The sequence below is a fragment of the Theobroma umbraticum genome, unplaced genomic scaffold, assembly GCF_002168275.2.
Source record: "Theobroma umbraticum cultivar Fairchild unplaced genomic scaffold, ASM216827v3 scaffold_147.0, whole genome shotgun sequence".
NCBI classification, from domain to species: Eukaryota; Viridiplantae; Streptophyta; class Magnoliopsida; order Malvales; family Malvaceae; genus Theobroma; species Theobroma umbraticum.
Genome location: NW_018397259.1, coordinates 129,878 through 149,296, shown reverse-complemented (window position 1 = coordinate 149,296; position 19,419 = coordinate 129,878). Strand labels below are relative to the sequence as shown.

The 19,419-nt window shown below is 33.9% G+C and overlaps 3 protein-coding genes across 4 annotated transcripts; 1 reads left to right on the top strand and 2 right to left on the bottom strand.

The window, feature by feature from the left end:
• Positions 1–365: 365 nt before the first annotated feature.
• On the bottom strand, positions 366–3,996 carry EMB2804 (tubulin folding cofactor B). The gene is made up of 8 exons (XM_021426243.1): positions 3,855–3,996; positions 3,583–3,734; positions 3,351–3,469; positions 3,206–3,267; positions 2,987–3,028; positions 2,347–2,480; positions 1,632–1,701; positions 366–601 (listed from the first exon to the last, which is right to left on the bottom strand). Exons 1-8 carry the CDS (start codon positions 3,954–3,956, stop codon positions 554–556), a joined length of 729 nt encoding a protein of 242 aa, XP_021281918.1. The 5' UTR covers positions 3,957–3,996; the 3' UTR covers positions 366–553.
• Positions 3,997–4,063: 67 nt separating this feature from the next.
• CBL (cystathionine beta-lyase) lies at positions 4,064–12,134 on the top strand. Its single transcript, XM_021426239.2, has 13 exons — positions 4,064–4,281; positions 4,803–4,971; positions 5,061–5,179; positions 6,145–6,215; positions 6,346–6,437; positions 6,763–6,850; positions 6,928–7,039; positions 7,377–7,473; positions 7,578–7,659; positions 9,063–9,180; positions 10,738–10,845; positions 10,922–11,024; positions 11,638–12,134. Exons 1-13 carry the CDS (start codon positions 4,216–4,218, stop codon positions 11,811–11,813), a joined length of 1,401 nt encoding a protein of 466 aa, XP_021281914.1. The 5' UTR covers positions 4,064–4,215; the 3' UTR covers positions 11,814–12,134.
• An 842-nt stretch (positions 12,135–12,976) lies between these two features.
• LOC110415744 (histidine-tRNA ligase) lies at positions 12,977–19,214 on the bottom strand. Of its 2 annotated transcripts, XM_021427449.1 has the most exons (9): positions 19,050–19,214; positions 18,734–18,785; positions 18,295–18,453; positions 16,583–16,688; positions 15,927–16,109; positions 14,750–15,229; positions 14,389–14,472; positions 14,212–14,292; positions 12,977–13,470 (listed from the first exon to the last, which is right to left on the bottom strand). In XM_021427449.1, the coding sequence occupies exons 3-8, from the start codon at positions 18,340–18,342 to the stop codon at positions 14,228–14,230; spliced, it is 966 nt and encodes a 321-aa protein (XP_021283124.1). In that variant the 5' UTR covers positions 18,343–18,453; positions 18,734–18,785; positions 19,050–19,214; the 3' UTR covers positions 12,977–13,470; positions 14,212–14,227. The 2 variants fall into 2 exon arrangements, with proteins under 2 accessions (XP_021283124.1, XP_021283125.1); XM_021427450.2 differs by lacking the exons at positions 18,295–18,453; positions 18,734–18,785; positions 19,050–19,214 and adding an exon at positions 17,400–18,258.
• Positions 19,215–19,419: the final 205 nt, after the last annotated feature.

Below are 19,419 nucleotides of genomic sequence, written 5' to 3'. Positions count from 1 at the left end.
AATAAAGACTTAAAGTACTAAAATTCTAATAAAGATAGGAAAAAGAATTTCAAATTAAATAAAATAAAGAAAATAAAATCCTAAGCTAACGAAAATACTAATTAAAATAAAATTCTTGATGCGCCTGCATCAACCGGGAAATCTGGACCTTTCCAATTAAACTTTATTTGCATAACTGGTCTTGGCCATAAAAGAGTGAATCACTAGAGGAAAAACCTTATTTGAAAGATTCCATAAACTTAACAGAGCTCTTTGTATTCTTTAAAAATGAAACAAGAAGAATCTATTTAAGTATCATTCAGGTGTCATCTCTTTAATCACCTTTTGGGATATTTTATATTCTTCTGCTGTAACAAAAGTCAAGATGCAAACACAAAAAGAGGAATACCTGCTTTTTCAATCTTAAAGTTTCTTATCTTCCAAACAGTCTCACACATCATTGCCACACCAAATGTACAACAATATCATATATATGAAAAACGATTGCCAATCTCCATAAGGTTATTGATACTGCATGGAAATAGAAATGTAGCAGTACAATTTCACAACCGCGTTATATTTCATCCTCCTCAAAGGGATCTCGTTCAGGATAGTCACCAACCTGGAAATGACAGGAAAATGCCATTCTAAGTTTCAAACCGCTAAAAGCAGTAGAACATACAAAGGACTGTAGGCCTCAAATATTACATTGACAGAGCATTCCTCTTGGACTTTGGATAAGAAAAACAGTTAAGCTGTGTATTAAACACATCTGCAAAATCTATTCTTTTACTAAAAAAAAGAAAAAAAGAAAGAAAGTAGAGAGTCGATAGGTTGGCACTAGGATAGGTCTTAGATCCAAATCTTTCAGAAAAAAATGAATTACTTACTGGCTTCCCTAGAGTATAATCTGCAAAGAATAATATCCACGACATTTATCCCATTTTTTAATCAGCGTATCATTTTGTATGTCCCATCCACTACCATATATCAATTAGCACTCAATTTTACTTTTGCTTTTCTATATGTAATTATGCTACAAATAACAATTAGAAGAAAACACAAAATAAAACAAATAAACTGTTAAGGTTAAAGAACTAGAAATATAGTCAATGAATTATAATGTAGTAAACTTGCTTTCTCAAACTTTGTGCAATTCCATCATGGACTAACAAATTGGGACAGCGGGAATAGAAAATTCACTATAACTTTCATTTACCATAAATCAAAAGTTTTGAAAGAAATGGAATGGAAAGGGTTGAAGGATCTGCTCAAACCCTTGAAAGTTGGCTACAAGGAAGAAATCAAATTCTTAACTGCAGTTTAAAGCTTTTGTGCTTCACTGAAGTAGGAAAATTAATTCTCAGATCTACACTCTAATCCTCGTGAAAAAATATTCATACCTGACAATTTGGCATATCACAATATTCTTCTAGCTAAATATGCATTGAGAGATCTTGCAAGAGATGGTTCATATATACCTAAAATAAGTTAGACGCTATTGAGTAGGCAACTTGCCTCCTGCAATTTATTCATCTTGTTGAAGCAGCACAATGCTTCATTATAGGGCATATCATCTAACACATTTGAACTAGGGAACGCCTCAGAGAAACCCAAAATTGTTACATCACTTAACATAGTTGCATACAAACCTTTACTTTGTCAGGCCTAACCATTGCACCACAAAGCGGAGGGCATTGAAAATATCGTGTTCCTTTCACCCTGCAGTATGGCCAACAGATTATGTAACAAATGAAAATAAATAGCACAAAGAAATGACATGGAGAGAAGCACAATGTCTGCTACAAGCATGCAACAGAAAATAAAGCCTGGGCAGCTGACAACATGAATATCAACATAACATAAAACTCTAATTCATAATGTTGAGGGAAACAAGGAATGCTACACCAGCACATCAGTCATGTGAGTGAGGCCCTGAATATAGGTCCTTTAGACTCTGTTATGAAACTATGATGTAAAATGTCAACTCAATCCAAAAAGTTCACCTGGAATTTTCGGATTTTCCCACATTTTTGGTCCATCATTATGCTCAAAGCATTAAATCAGTATCCTTTTATATAGGAAAAAGAATGCCTCCAAAAGAGATAAATTATTTTAATGTGCATTCTCGGTCCAAATAGGACTAATCACTTTAATGCATCTTTGTCAAGAAAAAAAATTCCTAACCGCATGCAACATGAATAAATTAAATATCATTCTTCAAAAGACTTATGATTGAAGAAAAGTATCAATCCTTCTAGGAGTCTCTATCACACCACAAAATGTATATTAACAAGAAAGTAATGTAAAAACCATACAAAAAGGCAAAGAGAACAACAAGAAAATAAGAATATAGAGTTTACATACATGCCATCATGTTTTCCTAATGGTTCATCATACTGAACTCCAATCCAGAAGCCTGGCCCTAATGCTTCTGCTCGACCCACATATTTGACAACCCCTCTTTTCTCCCCTGGTTCAACTTCGCATCTTTCTTCTACCTGATTTGAAACAATGAGAAGAAAAGGTCTGGACCATTAGTTCAAGCAAGCTGGCAAAACAACCAAAAAGACATTTGTTATGTTGAGACAAAGGAGAAAAAGAACAAGGATGTTCTTTACATCTAAGACATTAAATGAGGTTTGCTTGTATGTAAGCTTTATCAAGCATGAAATGGTGAATTTGTTGAGATTTTGGCCTTTTAAAATCCTTTTACATTTCTAAAAGTACGACTAAACTTCTCTTGATTTGCAAGCCTGGTCTGTCAATGAGTTGCAAATGTTTCCACATTAAGCTTGGAATAACTCCTGTTGAAGTTATCAGCATTCAAAGGGAATAAAATGATATGATTTTATCTTGCCCCCTTTTCTTTATCAAAACAAAGCACATCTTGGAATTGAACAATATTTATTTCCTTTAAAAACCTGAGAGTCCAAAACAGTACTTTAATAATTCCACAAAATTGCTAAGTATTGTTGAGGAAGACAAAAGTAAAAATATAGCCAACCTTGATAGTTGCACAGAGTTCTTCCATATAGTTGTCCGACATCTGTAAATGAATTCAAAATTAAGCATGACCAAGACAGCAGTAGCAGCAACAATACATAATTCCACTTCATAATAATGGTAAAGGGATCTTTGCTAGCAACTATTTGTGCAAACTCGAAGTTGATGCCATTAAGGGCAGCTTAAAGATACATAAAATTATCACATAGGAGATACTTACTTTATTCGTAAATGCTGATGAATTCTGAGATGCCATTTTTTCCTTGAATTTCCTAAAAGTACCTGAACCAACAAAAAACCATTGGCACTAAATGATAAATTTCAGTTCAATAACATTGCGAAATCAGCTTTTGCCGTTAAATTACCGGAACGTTTATTGTATTCCTCTTCAGAAATGGAGTACTTTTCAACTAGTGAAGTATCTTCAAGCCATCCTCCAGAGGTTACTGATGAAGGATCAAGATCTATAACGTGTATTCGGAACCTTTTTTATCAAAGAAATGGAATCAAAAGGCAATAAAATATGTTTTGGAGATGGTAACTGATAAACTTAGAGTTAAAAATGAAAATCAAAGGGAATTGGCAAACACTACTAACCCATCAAGTGGAGAATAGAAACCGAGAGGTCTTGAATCATCACTCAAATCACAAAGTTTATTCTTACAATCATCGTAAAGCTCTAACCGCATTGAATTCAAGGAAGTCCCGCATTTCTTCCACAGCTTATCTTTCACTGCTTCCACGTTCATCTTTAAAAAAAAAAAAAAGACAAAGGAAAGAAAATTGTTCATCTTTAAACGAAAGAAAAACGCAACCTCAGGAATAATTGAAGTTAAAACAAAATAGTTGACATTGTCGGAAAATGGAACCTGAAGAGAGAACCGAACGTCGGCGGCGAAGTTCTTGAGGTTGGAGTGACTTACTCGGAGCAGCACCGAGTCATCGCCCTCAATTTGCAACCGCGACGCCATGAATCTTTGGATTTTTTTTTTTTTTTGCGTTTAATTTTGCGGATTCAAAATTTTAGAACTATGGGCGTGTTGACACTACCAGGGGTATTGTGGGAAATGTAATGACTAAACTGAGACAGAAATGACATTTCACAGTTGTGAATTGAAACATCAATGAATGTGCAACGACTCAAAAGACAATTTTCAAGTGATGATCATCAATGGCGGCACTAAGAAGGTAAACCCAAAACCCTAACATTGATCTTCCGTCGTCAGGGAAATGGCATCATCGCTCTCTCTCAGGCCTTTCTTGTCCTCCATCTGCTCTGTTCCTAACCACAAGAACGTGAGGCTCTTTTTAACTTTAAATTTTCCTTAAGACGATTTTCAATTTCCTTCTTTCAGTTTTATGTTTGGTTTTAATCTCAGAAAATGTGGAGCACTGGGGAACTTTTTTAATCCAATATTAATTCTGGTAATTCCTGATTGAGGGGTTTTCTAACATTGACGTTGCTTGATGAGAGTAATGTTAAATTAAAAAAAAAATGAGAGCTTTGAATTTTTTTTTTTTGTATTTGTATAAAATAACAAATAGTACTAACAATCTTCAATAATTAAATTTTAAAAATGTTTAATGTTTTTGGAGAACAAAATGCATGAATTTTTTTATATTTTTTAGTTAGAATAATTGTGTTAGAATTTTTGTTGCATTTTAGCCATTTGTTCATCCTTAATCAATTATGATTTTGATTCTTAACAACTTTTTGAGAAGCAAAAATCAAGTAACAAAAGCAACAATCAAATACAGCCTTTGCAGTAAAAAAAATGTTGGCTTAAAAAACATGATTCTATTTGTTATTTATGTAGGGTCCTTTGCTAGAGAATTTCCCAAGAAGTTTAGAGGTTAACAAGGAATTATATTTAGAGAGAAGGCAGCTGTTGTCCGGAAAGCAATTCAGATTGAATTGTTTAGGGCACAGAGACATGGATGTGAGTGCTTCAGTTTTGGTTGATTCTGTAACAGAATGCTCAGCTGGTTTGTGCCATTTATTAGTTTATGGTTTCTTAATTTATGGTAGCCTTGGTGTTTGTGATTGTTATTTTATATTCTGTGTTCTGTTGAAGAACTGAATGTTGAGGACCAGGAGCCTAGCATTTCGACGTTGTTGATGAATATTGAGAGTAACTTTGATCCCTACGGTGCAATGAGTACACCCCTTTATCAAACTGCTACGTTTAAGCAGGTAAGCCTATTGAAATATTTTAGTTTTTGTTATTTAATTGGTTATCTATATGCAACACTTCAGAAAGAAAGGGAAAACTTAAGAACTTAATATATTCTTGTGGTTTGGTTTTGTAAATTAATTCATCTATACATGCAACCAAGGCTACAGCCTAAAGGTTATGAAATTACGTTTGAAGGAAAAGGGTTTAAGCATCTGAATTTTCAATGTTTAATATTTTCAGATTGGACTTGATGTTAATGTCATTGAACCCTTGACCTGTGGTTTACATTTGTTTGTGCAACCTCCATCTACAACAAAGTGAGATTTATGCTGTATAATCTCGAACCTTTTGATTGCTATACTGGTGTTTGCTTGTGCAAAGAGCAGTGCCTCCACTGGCTGAAAACTTAATATGCATAAGGTTAACAAAAAAATAGCAATGGCAATAGTGTAAATTACTTCCATACTAAGAGTGCTAGGACAGAGAGGAAGGGCTGATACTGAATCACGTCTTGAAATTTTTATTATCTAAATAATTGATTCTTTTTAGTTTAACAGTTCCTTTGCAAAAAGCTGTTGTAGTTTGATTTTTATACTAAATTTCTAGCATAATGAGTCACATTTGAAGATAATAGGTTGAATCATGTAGTGTATGAAATGAGATGACACATATCCAAGATCAATCTGGTTCCTGTATTCTATGTCAGTTGTTTGGATTGGTTTTCATGTACCCTGCACTCTGACATCAGTCATCTTTTTCTTTTCATCATGTGATGCATATTACTTTCTTTGGAAAATCCAGAAGAAATGTTCCCTCTTCTCTCTCTCTCTCTGTCTCGCTCTCTCGCTCACTTGCACGCATGCTCAAACTCATATGCTCATTTATACAGCAGACAGGAGTGCTTATTATCTATTTCCAGCATGTATGTGGCATCTCACTTGGATGAGACTTTGATTACTGTTTTTTATACTTTGTTTTGAAGCCTTCAGCAATTGAAAATGGGCCCTATGATTATACTAGAAGTGGAAATCCTACACGGGATGTTTTGGAAAGGTGTAATTTTGCATTTTGGCATACTCAGCATGGTTGAAGTACTTTTATCCATCATTAGTGAAACCACTCATTTTACTTTCTTTCATGTTCTTTTCTGGAGTGTTAAGCTGTTTGTGTTCTTATCTCATAGGCTCTTAGCAAAGCTTGAAAAGGCAGATCAAGCTTTTTGCTTTACTAGTGGAATGGCTGCTTTATCAGCTGTTGCTCAGCTTGTTGGAACTGGTACTTTTTTTTATTACTTTTGTTGATTCTTTTTTGCAGTATATTTCATTTGAGTTCTGTAATGCCTTATAATCTCATACGACAGTTTGAGACTTGTTATGCTGGTGTTTTCTCATCTGCAATACTATGTTTAAATCTGCTTTTTCCCCTTTACTATTCATTGTGTAGTTATAAGAGTCAGACTTTTTCCTTTCTGTTTATGGTCCTTGATATGTGCGTGTTTTGCATATTTACTTGTGTAAATCTATAGTTTATTTCTGTTACAGCCTTTCATTCCTTTCATGCACTTTAAGCAAACCTTAATAATATTTTTTTTTTCTTTTAGGTGAAGAAATTGTTGCTGGAGATGACATCTATGGTGGTTCTGATCGTTTATTATCTCAAGTAACTCCAAAATCTGGAGTTGTGGTGAAGTTAGTATATTTTCTTCTTTTGATCACTGTGTTCCTGCTGCTATAGAAATCTGAGATAAATTGCTTAAAATGTTTAGACGAGTAAACACCAGTGATCTAGATGAAGTTGGGGCAGTTATTGGCCCCAAGACAAAGCTTGTGTGGTTGGAGAGTCCTACCAACCCTCGACAACAAATTGCTGATATTCATGTGAGACATTTTGCTTTTCTTAAATTATATGATCTTTATATTCACAAGAATGTTTAGATTTTGTTGATTCCTCTGTTGTACTAGTTCAATATATGCTAATTTGACATTTTCCTAAAATGAATAAATATAATAATGCATCTGTTATGCTTTTCCATGCATGACGAGGTATAGTAGGGTTGTGGATGATTTAAATTTATTTTCAGTTTGTATACCCTGAATCATTTTTGTTGTGGTTATATGCATGCACGTATTTATACATAAATTGTTTATTCATTTCGAAATCATAATTCCAGGTGGTCCCTAGCAAATTGATCTTCTGTGTTTGTTTAATTTCCAGAGAATTGCAGAAATGGCTCATGCTTATGGGGCTCTCGTGTTGGTAGACAACAGTATTATGTCCCCAGTATTGTCGCAACCATTAAAACTTGGAGCAGGTATCAACAATATACATTGTTGTCGGTTCAGTTTGAAATTTTTAATGGAGTATGATAATATAATTTAGATAGTTGGTAATTTTGATTGCTTCATCTTGTTTCAGACATTGTGATGCACTCTGCTACTAAATTTATAGCTGGACATAGTGACGTCATGGCAGGCGTGCTCGCTGTTAAAGGAGAGAGGTTGTAGTTCCTTTCTATGCAATTATATTGTACATCTCGGAGATTATACCTATCTTAAAATTTGTAATATACATTTAAAGATTGATCAATATTTGATGATTTGAAATCTTTATGACCATCTTTGCTTTCTACTTGGATGTGGAAGAATGTTTGCTTTATCTTCCTTTCCCCTTGGTTAAGAAAAGGAAGAAATGGGTATTAAGACTATTTTCCAATAATTGAGGTTAAGACACTAACATCAAACATGTAACCGGAGGAGGGGGTGATATAAAATGTGATTTCCTTTGACTTTGATTGAAAGACTTCATATCCCAACTTCATTGTTGTTTCTCATAATTTTTTATTGAGGTCTTTGGAGGAGAAAAAGAAATAATTGTTTAAATTTATATTGTCAAAGAATTGTTGCTTTTTCTGACCAGATGATGCTTCAGAGGAAGATGCTGATTGAATAATTAAATTATTTGAGGGATTTCATTTTTTTAGTGTGTATGTATTCTTATAGGACCAATTGCAATTTATATATATATATATATATATATATATATTAGCTATTGTTATTTGGGTTATCTATATTTATTTATTCCTGCTTGGTTACTGAATTCTAGGATTGTAGTCTATAATTTACTTATGGTATTTTCAGTTTCTGTTGCTTTTGATGATGACCTGTGTCTAATTAAGTCTTAGAAGATTAGAGGGTGGCCTTAAGTAATTCTTTCTTGAATTTTGAAGAACTAATCTTCTTCACAGTTGTGCTATCATTTAGTTGGAACCTCTGCATCAGTTTTCTCTGAACCAGAGACAATCTTTTCTCAAATGGCCCTTTTTCCAGAATTAAACATCAATTTTTATTTAAATATTAAGTATTATAGGAAGCTTGTGGAAGTAAAAAGAATTCTAAATTACCGAATGTTCTGCTTGATTGGTGTCCTAGATGAACTCATTATTATGCCAAATTAGGAACAAAACCCATACCAAGAGATTTTGTCTGTCTCTCTCTCAGGAGTTCTATCATCTCTAATCGCTTGCTCTTCCCTGCTCATCTAAAATGGCATAGTCTTGATTTGGTTATTTGAAAAATTAATCAGCTCATAAGTTTTAAAAAGAATTATCGAATATAGCCAAAATAAGTCTTTTTGTTTTCAAGTTTGTATTCCCAAATTTGTTTTCTTTCTTTTAGCAATTCTTCAATCTTGCCATGTATTATACACATAAGAGTGCTCTTTCATAGAAAAGAAATTGTTTATTTGTATGCACCTTTTCTTCTGTAGCTGTTATCCTTAAACTCTTTTCATTCTTCTACTAAAGTATTTAACCTTCACTTACTAGTTAAGTGTTTATTGGGCATATTTCCTTATACTTCCCTTCCCAATTCCTAACACCATTTTTCCTTTTACTTTCACCAGCTTGGCAAAGGAGTTGTATTTCCTACAAAATGCAGTAGGCTCTGGGTTAGCTCCTTTTGATTGTTGGATCTGTTTAAGAGGTATCAAGACCATGGCCTTGCGTATTGAAAAACAACAGGTGATGCTTTAAACATTTTTAAATGCAGCATGTAATGTTATTGAGTATGTATTTGGTTGAATGATGCTGCTTTGTCTGATGTTTGCTATCTTCTGTGTGTTGTCATCATATGGCAATCTGCTTCATGTAGGACTTCAAAAAATGGAATAGGCTAGATATATTATTTGGCCTATCCTTATACAGCACTAGTTAAGACGTAACAGATGTGACTAATTATGACAATTTGTTTAAGTAAACTTGTGAAGGCCTTGATATGGAGAAAGAGGGGGTTCTGAATCTACTTATCCGCACCATGTGTTAATGCAGAGTCATATTTGTTGAATGTTGGCAATTAATATAAAAAAAACTACTGGGAGCATTTTATATGTTTGGATCACCTTTTGAGTTGTTTGATCTAGCATGGGCAGTTTTTGACTTTAAGATATGTCTCTATGTCTGGGGTCCATATCATAAGGAGTTGGTTAAGGTGTTGAAATGCTTATGCTCTCTCCCTACCTTCCTTTGCATCCTTTATTCTTTCTTTCCTTTTTCCTTTTTTTATCATTTTAGATGGTGAACCTCACCCCCTCCCTTCTCTCTTTTTCTCTTTTTGACAGCAAAATCTTGTATATGTATCTGTTTATGTGTAGGTCTGCATGCATCTTAATCTCATCTCGTTGCTGCTACATAGCATTTTATAAGATTTAAGAAAGAAGAAAGTTATTTGTTTAGAACTGTACTTTTTGGGGTAGATTTGGATTGAGCCTTGGGCTACACAATGGTTGGTAGCCCTTTCCCATCGCAGGATTCAAACACGAAATCATCAAGTTGAAGTCTCAAGTTCTAACCACTAGGCAAGGGTGAAGCAAGAAATTTCCCATTAGAGGGGCCCGACATATATATAAAAGTAAAAGTAGTTGACACTATAATTAATATCAATATATTTATCATATTGATTGAAAAGAAAAAATTTTTTATTTAAGGAAATCAAAGATCATATGTAATAATGCATAGATGTAAAATTTAAAAAGAATCAAGCTAAATAATGAGGCTCAAAACTAAAAAGGTTAACAAATTTATCATATTAATGTACAAATTTTATAAGGGGTGCAAATTAAAGAAATAAATTTCTTTTTTTCTTGTGGGTGAGAAAAGGTGAAGTCATGGGATTTGCAATAGCTTAAGGGGGGCCATGCCCCCCACCCCCACAGATTCGCCTCAGCCACTGGGGTGATCCCTTGACGATGTTTAGATTTGTACCTTGACAAATTAGACACACTGTTCAGTCATTGTAAACTTTATGCTAACATTATTTTTGCAGTGATCATCTTCTTTAGTTAAGGGCTACCGAAGAATTTTAGTATTAGCTATGTTCTGGCTTTAGCAATCTTCTATGTCTATATGTTACTATTTTCGTTGCAGTTTCAACAGTTGAAATCTGCTCAAGTTCAAACTTGAAACTAACGTTTCTGAATCTCTTAACAGGAAAATGCACAAAAGATTGCTGAGTTCCTTTCTTCCCATCCACTAGTGAAGAAAGTTAACTATTTGAAACTAACATTTCTGAATCTCTAACAGGAAAATGCACAAAAGATTGCTGAGTTCCTTTCTTCCCATCCACTAGTGAAGAAAGTTAACTATGCTGGTCTTCCTGATCACCCTGGACGTGATTTACATTATTCTCAGGTGCTGGAAATAGATGTAAATTCTACTCCTTATGTTTAACATCTTAGCATTAAATACCCCAAATTTGCTCTTGCAGGCAAAGGGTGCAGGATCTGTGCTTAGTTTTTTGACGGGTTCTCTGGCACTCTCAAAGCATGTTGTTGAGACTACTAAATACTTCAGCATAACAGTTAGCTTCGGTAATAACACTTCCTAACCAAAGTATATACATGCCTTGCATAATTCTTAATCTTAAGCAATTGGTTTTTTAGTGTTATACACATGGCCTAGTCTATAATGATGTCAAAAATCTGTTTTATGTGAGGATCCCTATGGTTCTCCAAAAGCATATAATGCATTTATTGAACTTCTAGTGCTTTAAGACAAATGTTTTTCCCTTAAAAAACAATAGTTCTTTGTAGTTACAAACATGCCGATTTCAACTGATAAAGTATCTTGTATGATGGGATTTATATCCCTTGCCTTAATAGATTTCATTCCTTGAAGTAGGAAGAAAGGGGGGAAAACTGTCCCAAAAAGAAATTTAAAAATGAGAAAAGAGAAAGAACAGAATCGAACTTGAGTGCGAAGGTTAAATTGTAAGATGGTATAGATGCATGATTTCAGTCTTAAAAATTTTGATGGAACAACAAAAGATAGTTTCTGCTGGGAGATAATGTTTAGCCTGTTAAAACATGCATGCTTTTTATGGATAATATTTTCATATTTTATATCACATTAGATTACTCTGACTTTTATATAATAATAAGTCAATTGAGCAAAACTGAGTATGTGATTGGTGGTAATGATTAGGGAGTGTGAAATCCCTGATAAGCATGCCATGCTTCATGTCGCATGCGAGCATCCCAAGTGCAGTGCGTGAGGCAAGAGGTCTAACTGAAGATCTTGTTCGGATATCCGTTGGGATTGAGGATGTAAATGACCTCATTGCTGATCTGGACAATGCCCTCAGAACTGGCCCTCTTTAGGTACTAGATTATTAAGCCATCAATGTTAGTATTTGCATGTTATGTTGTGACTTGTATTTATTTAGGTTTCTAGTAAGTTATTTTTGGTGTATGGTATGGAGTTGGGCAACGCATGTTCTGTTAGTGTTTAGCGTGGGGTTTCCCAGACCCTTCCAGCTCCGGCAGAAAGTGAGATTCGAAAGTTAGGCCGTTGAGATCAGGTTTTGTTAGCGATCAATGTGCCCAATAAGCATTACTCTTACTATGAGTTCTCTGGATGTAAACTTCTTATTAATTGGGAAGGAGCTTACCTAATCATTTCACTTGCTTAGGGAGTAAGAACGGGGTTTAATATTATTCATAAAACTGAGAATTAATTGGTAGTGATTGATTATTAAGGTGATGAAAAATTATGATTAATATTTGTATGAAATGAAAAAAAAGTGTTTTCAAAGTGTATTAAAAGTTATCTATATAATTTTTTAAAAAAATAATATCTAATTTTTTTGAATTATTTCAAAAAATGTAAATAAATATTTTTTTTATTACATTCAAATAAGTTTTTATATAATTACTTTAATTTAAATGGGTTTTTACAATTAAGGATTGATTAGTCGTTAATAATCAAATCGTTATTTGTATATCACATAATATTTTATGGTGACATAATATATTGATATGTTATGATCACATGACATTTTAACTTTTCACATTTATACCATATGATATTTTAATTAATAACAGTCAAACATTAATTACAAAGAAATTCATTTTACTTTTAAAAATATTAATTATAAAGATTTTTTCGACTTAAGATAAAAATATAAAGATTTAATTGAAGAATAAAATATATTTAATTTTTTTTTAAGTCAAAGAAAGAATTATTTGAGATAGGAATGTACAAACCCGTTAGTATCTTGGTTGCTCGTAAGCTTCTACAATAGGACGGTAGCTTGGGCATAAAATTTTCATATGTTAGGCTTTAAATATTTTGGGTCGGGGAGTCTACACAGTAGTTAGGCGTTACTTAAGGTTAGTTAATTTGCACTACTATAGAAAAGATGGGTAGGGATAAATCAATTACCCTTTTAGGAAAGGTTTTTGCATTTAATTTAATATGATCTCAGAATAATAGCTTTTTGGTAAAGTTGACGGCTGTTGCATACACCTAGCAAAGCAAATCATATTTGCAATAGTAATTAGAATTTGAGCTAAATAATGGCATGGTCACCTTCAGGGCAAACTGCACCGTATTTACAATTCTGCATATTGATTCTTCACAAACTTATACCCTTTAACAACACAACAAATTTGGACAAAATATATTATCCCACAATCCCATTCCAAATCAAAAGGCATTAGTTATGTAGTCGTCAACAAAATGTCCTGTTGATAGGACTACCATAACCATATCACACCAGACTGCTACTAGATTCTAAGCCAAGCCAAAGCTGATTCAGGTAAAGTCGCTCCCACCGACTCCCATGGGCACAAAAGAACTGAGTATGAAGAACTTAAAATCTTTTCTTTTTTTTTTATCCTCTCGGATCCATCCTATTGTCAATTTTGCATAACTACAGAATGATGTCAGTGAACTTCTATCCTTCAATCAAAGGAGTTTTGACTTCTAAAATGCTATATACAAAACCCTTTTGCCTAGGGGAGCTCTTGTTTGTACCTGCATAAAGCATTGGATCAAATACATGGTCAGTGATTTGTTACGAAACAAAGAGTCTAAAACATAACATGCATTGCAATTTGAGACACAAGAATCAAAATATTATGATCACATTGACTACCTTGTAATAAAATGATTACAACCCAATCCATTGCTTAAAACTCAAACAAGTTGAAAGAAGATCATAAACAAGTTAACTAGCATATGTGCGGTGCAAGAGTTAGTTTCATTTCAATCTATGCATGCATTTTCTTGCGCTTAAATGGAGCTCACCAAATTTAAATTGAAGAATGAACTAGATCATTATACCAAAAACACCAAATGCAATCAATTAAAGTTGAAAGAAGAGCATACAAACTTATCAATTTGCTGAACACTAAACAACTTGGTTCTATTCTCTGTAACTTACCAGAGAAAAACGATGTCAAGCAGAGAACAAGAGGTGACGAGCAGATAACCAACTAGATTTTCTACTCATAGTTAAAATTTTAATACTTGGAACAAATATATAAAATAAAATATACATGGCTCAAATCAAAGATTAGGTAATACTCAGTTGTTTTATGATATGATACAGCATAAAAAACCCTTGAGAAAAAGAAAATGAAGCTGAGGAAAACCCATAATATTGGTGGTAAATCATCTTAGGAGATGCAAAAACTTTTCTCAAAAGGATTCACCATGCAAGTAAATTCCAAAATGTTGCTAGCAGAGCAGATAAATGAAGAGAAAAAACAATACCATTGACATTGTAGGGCTATTCATTTCTAAAATCTTCATAACTCAATCCTTCTGATATTGTGTCCAACCTTTTGTTGTCTCCTACAAGACAAAAATGTCACTCTTCATAAATTACAACCAACAAAAATTCAACAAACAAATATTTGAATGAGGAGGAAGGGGAGATAAGAGTATCACCTTGATGTTCTCTTTCACGAGAATCCAGGAAACTTTCATTATCGATTGCTAAAAAGGGTGACCGGGGATAGCTCTCCAGTATATCTGAAATTATTGTACATTAAAAATTAATAGGTTATTCTAAAAACATTTTGATTTTCATAAATGAAGTATCTAATGCTGACCGGGCCAAATACTTGCTTATGCACTAGGCACATATTTTACAAAGCTAACCCATAATAAATCCCCAAACTCAGCTCAATCCAGCACAATATGTAAAATAGACTCGTACACAGAAATGGATGCACACAAACATGCTTACATGCAGACAAATATATGCAGCATGGGATACATTCATGCACCCACGTAAACTAAGAGATACCTGAACTCTGAGAAAAGTCAGCTGTAAGATCTGAAAGACTAAAATTGCGAGGGATCTGGCCTAAATATCCAATTGAAGAAGTGTCAGCATCCATAAGTGGTTCATTCAGAGGCTGTGAGCTTGATTCTACACTACTGAAAGACGTATCCCCAATTGTTGGACGTGCCTCCAGAACATTGCTCTCAGTACCAAACATGTAAGCAGAACTGCCTGAATAACCAGTTTCTGATTTTATCATTTTCCCATTTATTCCTTGCATCAGACCCATGTTTGAATTCTGAGTTGAAAGCATGGCTGGTGGAGCATCAATCCTGGTGGCATGGGTAGGCAGCTCAACAGCGGCATGCATTCCAGCATGCAATGATGAACTACCATTAGTGAATACATTAGGCAAACTGGAGCCAATGGGATGGTGCATGTTCTCCTGCTTCAAAGATGGTCCTGAATCCTCTGGGCCATAGCAGGCTGAGTTCTGGGGCACTATAATAGAAAGTTAAATCAATAGAAAGGAAATGAAACTTCAAGAAAGCCAAAGCTTGGCTTTCAGATTGTCAGCAAATCAACTTAGGGAAACTCAATAATTAGTTATTGTAATAACTAGTACACCAACTATTACCAATGGTGATTGTTCAAATTATCAATGGATTGCAGCATGCGCAAAAATTAATGAAAAATTGCAAGAAAAATAAAAGAAGATCGAGGAATTTAAAAGGCCAAAGCAAGGTGAGCAACATAAGAAATTTTCCTCCAACTGATCTCTTTTATCAAAAGTGGATATGGAAAAATAAGTGTAGAAGAAGTAATGCCCATGATGTTTAAGCCTTCCAATATCCAAATTCCACATAGCTATTGATATGGGGGAAGCTAAAACAAAGCTTATGCAGATTGTAAACACTCGGCAGAAGCACTTCATTAAAGAAGAATTTAGACAAAGACCTCACTTCTTCTCTCTTCATTAGTCCTTACAGTTATAAAATAGCATCAAAACCTACCCTCCATATTTGTTTCTTTTAACCAGTGTCTGCTAGAAAATGTATAATAATTGATTAATAAATCAGACCTCAACAGAAGAAAATGCATGTGCAGAAACTGCCAATTCCACAATTTCGGAGCATGCCCATGCAATTAAACACAAATATAAAATCAACATATCCAACCAGGAAAAAAGCAGTCTTACTTGGTGGCAAGCGAAGTCCATTAGAATTAGACACTGAAACAACCCCAGTTGGATGAATCTGGGGCATCAATCGCACCTGTTGCTCAAGCAGCTTGTTGAATTCCATTATTTGTTGCTTCACCATCAATCTCAGATAATAAGCCTGGAAGAATTCTCTATTCTCTTCTTCAAGCTTTTGCCAAACTGAAAAGCATGAAAAATTTGTGAAAGGAAAAAACAATAATACTAATAACATGTAATGACAGTAAAATATTGGCATAACCTTGTGATTGCCAACAATCTATCCATCTACAGTTGACCAACACTACTTACCCAACGAGTATACTGGATTAGGAGGGTTTGAACTGTCCAGTCCATAATCTTCCCTTAGAAAGGAATTTACCACAAGGGCCAGCCCATCTATATGAGAAATGGCTACTGAGTTGACACCCCTGTTTCTAACTTAGTAGGACCTACTTTTTTTTTTCTTTTTGGAAGGGCTGGCAGATGGAAGGCAAAGCCCAGGCATGGATTTAGCATATCTCTTTTTATAATTTCTGTAATATATGATTTATAATAGGCTATAGCTATCAACCTACTGGAGTTCAAAAAAGGATGGACAACCTAGACAAAGTGTGAAGGGTACGGCAAAATAAAATATTTAAACTGTCTGTTACCAAGTTCAGTAAAACCAGGCTCAATTTTAGCCTGAGCCAGCAGAGTTTCCACAACTTCCTTCTGCGTCATGTAGAGTTGAAGACATCGTTCTATAAGATTTTGAACCTGAAATCACACATATACAAGCAAGAACACTGTCAGCTACTCTGGTTAGCATACTACCTCTCAGCCTCCATGCCAAACAAATCTAAGACAGTAGAAAAACCTCCATACACAAACACAGAAGCATGAACAGCTTCAAAACAAGTAGAACTAACAGCACATCACATGTACATCTTAAATTTTGCTAAAGAATAAAATAAAAATCATTTCATGCAGTTTGTGCTGCTTCTCCTTTATCCGCTCCTCTCCCCTTAGTGTATGAATAACTAATACTCTGTCAAGAACTTAATTTCTGATAGCCATCAAGAGGAGATATATGACAGGCAATACTTACATCAGTTAAAATTATTAATTTGCCCAGTTTTATAAACTTTCCATAGTTAGCACACGAAGAAGCATTCATTGCTAATTGCTACGTACAATCAGGAACAGCGTTATAAACTCCATACAAGCCTTTCAAAAAAAAAAAAAAACTCCATACAAGCAGAAATTTAAGGAAACAGAACCCAAGACAAACCATTTCTCCAGTATTTCCACAAGATGATTGATCCAAAAATACAAGTCAACAACACAACATTTTATTTTGATACAAAATCTACTGACTAGCCAAACAGTCACATCTGACAAAAATTCAAACATGATTACTGTTTAGCAACCCAATGATTTGTTTGCCTGTATTTCCATTTCACCACTGTTTATTGGAGATTTAGATACCTGGATAAGGTTTATTTTTCTCTGCGATGTTGGAAGTAGGGGAGATCAGGTGGATTAATCAGGTGGCGAATAGATAAAGACTGAGAATAGAGGCTGGTAGTGATATCTACAGATGAATAAAAGCAGCCCCTCCAAAAATTAGATCAAAATAGAGCTATAAAAAATATCTGCGGAGATCTCTAGGCCTGTAAACTTTTGTTTATCATGTCAGGTGTCACTTTCCTTAAAGATCTCCACTTACCTCCATCTTTAGTATCTTTCCACTTTATGGTATAAAGCAAGCTATCTTCTATTCCTCTTTCACCTTTGTCTTTGCACATATATGCGATTATTCATTATTCATAAAACTAGTCAGAAATACAGATTTTAATGACTTACAAATTAAAAATGTTTTATTGTTCTTAAAAAAGATTCAATTGCTTTGCAGATATTTGAGACCAGTATCTGACCTAACCAAGGACCAATTCCATAAATCCAAAAGTAGATTCCACAACTTCAATAATTTAGGCTATGCTTTTGCTTTTAAATTTACACTGTATAAACATATCAAACATATTTGTTCTGCTTCTAATTATTTCCATCAAATAGTACTTTCCTCTAAACAGCTCCAAAATTTCAAATTCATAGAAACATCAAAAAAAAATTCTGAAAACATGAATTACCAACTAAACAAACATATCTGCACAATTGCACTAAATCCACAGTAATGACCTCACTCCACTCTAACCAACATAAAGTAATAATTTTAGCAAGATATATAACTTTTCAAAAAGCAAAAAGGGCAACTAACAAAAAAAATACATAAATCCATACCTACAACAAGATTAATACATAAGCATACAATTTATTATACACAATCATTCACTAATTGTAAAGATCAAGCTCAACATCTTACAAGCTGTATATCTTGACGTGAAACCCTCCTTACTGATCCAGTTGACATATCTTTTACTAGATGTTCCAGACAAAAGATAACAACTATACCAATAATTACAAATTATCTTCCCAAGATTACCGAACAATGAGTCAGGCAATCTTTCATGCAGCAATATACCTGAAAACGTGGTCAATTTGACATCAAATACCCAAAAAATAAAAATAAAAAACCCAAATACACAGGAATAAATAATTAAATATAAATAGACAACGTTCTTTCCAATCCATTTTTATCACTAATTTAACAGCAACTTGCGTAGTCCAAAATCATAACTACCAAAAAATTTAAATAATTTAATAGCAATCAAATAAGAAAGAAAATATTAATTTGACAAATAACACACAAGATTATTTGATCATATAACCACAAGATTTGATTAAAAAAGTTAGAAAATTACCTCAAAGGTATCTAATTTCGTCTAACAGTAGCAGTTTAAAGCGTTGATCAACCTGAAAGGTACATAATTAAATATTTTACGACAGGAATTTTTTTTTTTTAATTGAAGAGAAAAGACGGTTAAAAACGTAAAATAAGGCGGAAAATTCGCAGCGGATATAAAATTGAGGAAGTAATTTCACTTCAATTACCGGCGGCATATAAACACACGCAGGGTTTATTGGATAAAGAAACGAATCGGATACGTTTCGAACGTTTAATAAAATAAAAAAAAATGGGAGAAAAAATGGAAAGATAAAAGAATTAAGGTTTCTCACCTGGAAGGCGATCCGTACGAAAACTCGGGTAAGCTAAGAAAAGTTTTAAAATCGGCGAGAGAATTTAGAGAGGAAACAGAACCGACGATCATAAAACCGGAGGACAGAAAAGGTGGTGGTTTTATATTTTACCTTAAAAACGCAGTGGATAGTAGTGGCAGAAGATTCTTGGCTTTAGGACTTTGCACCTTTTTGTTCTTTTTCTTTTATAAGAGCCTGTACTGTTCATTATTGTGGATTCCATTTGGGCTTATTTTTTGTTTTTACTTCTTTCTTTACGGGCCTCTTAACTTTCGGTATAATAATTTGCTTCTCAACCTAGCAAAGTGTTTAGTGTCGTGGGCCAAGAGTTTAGATCAATCCAATCACA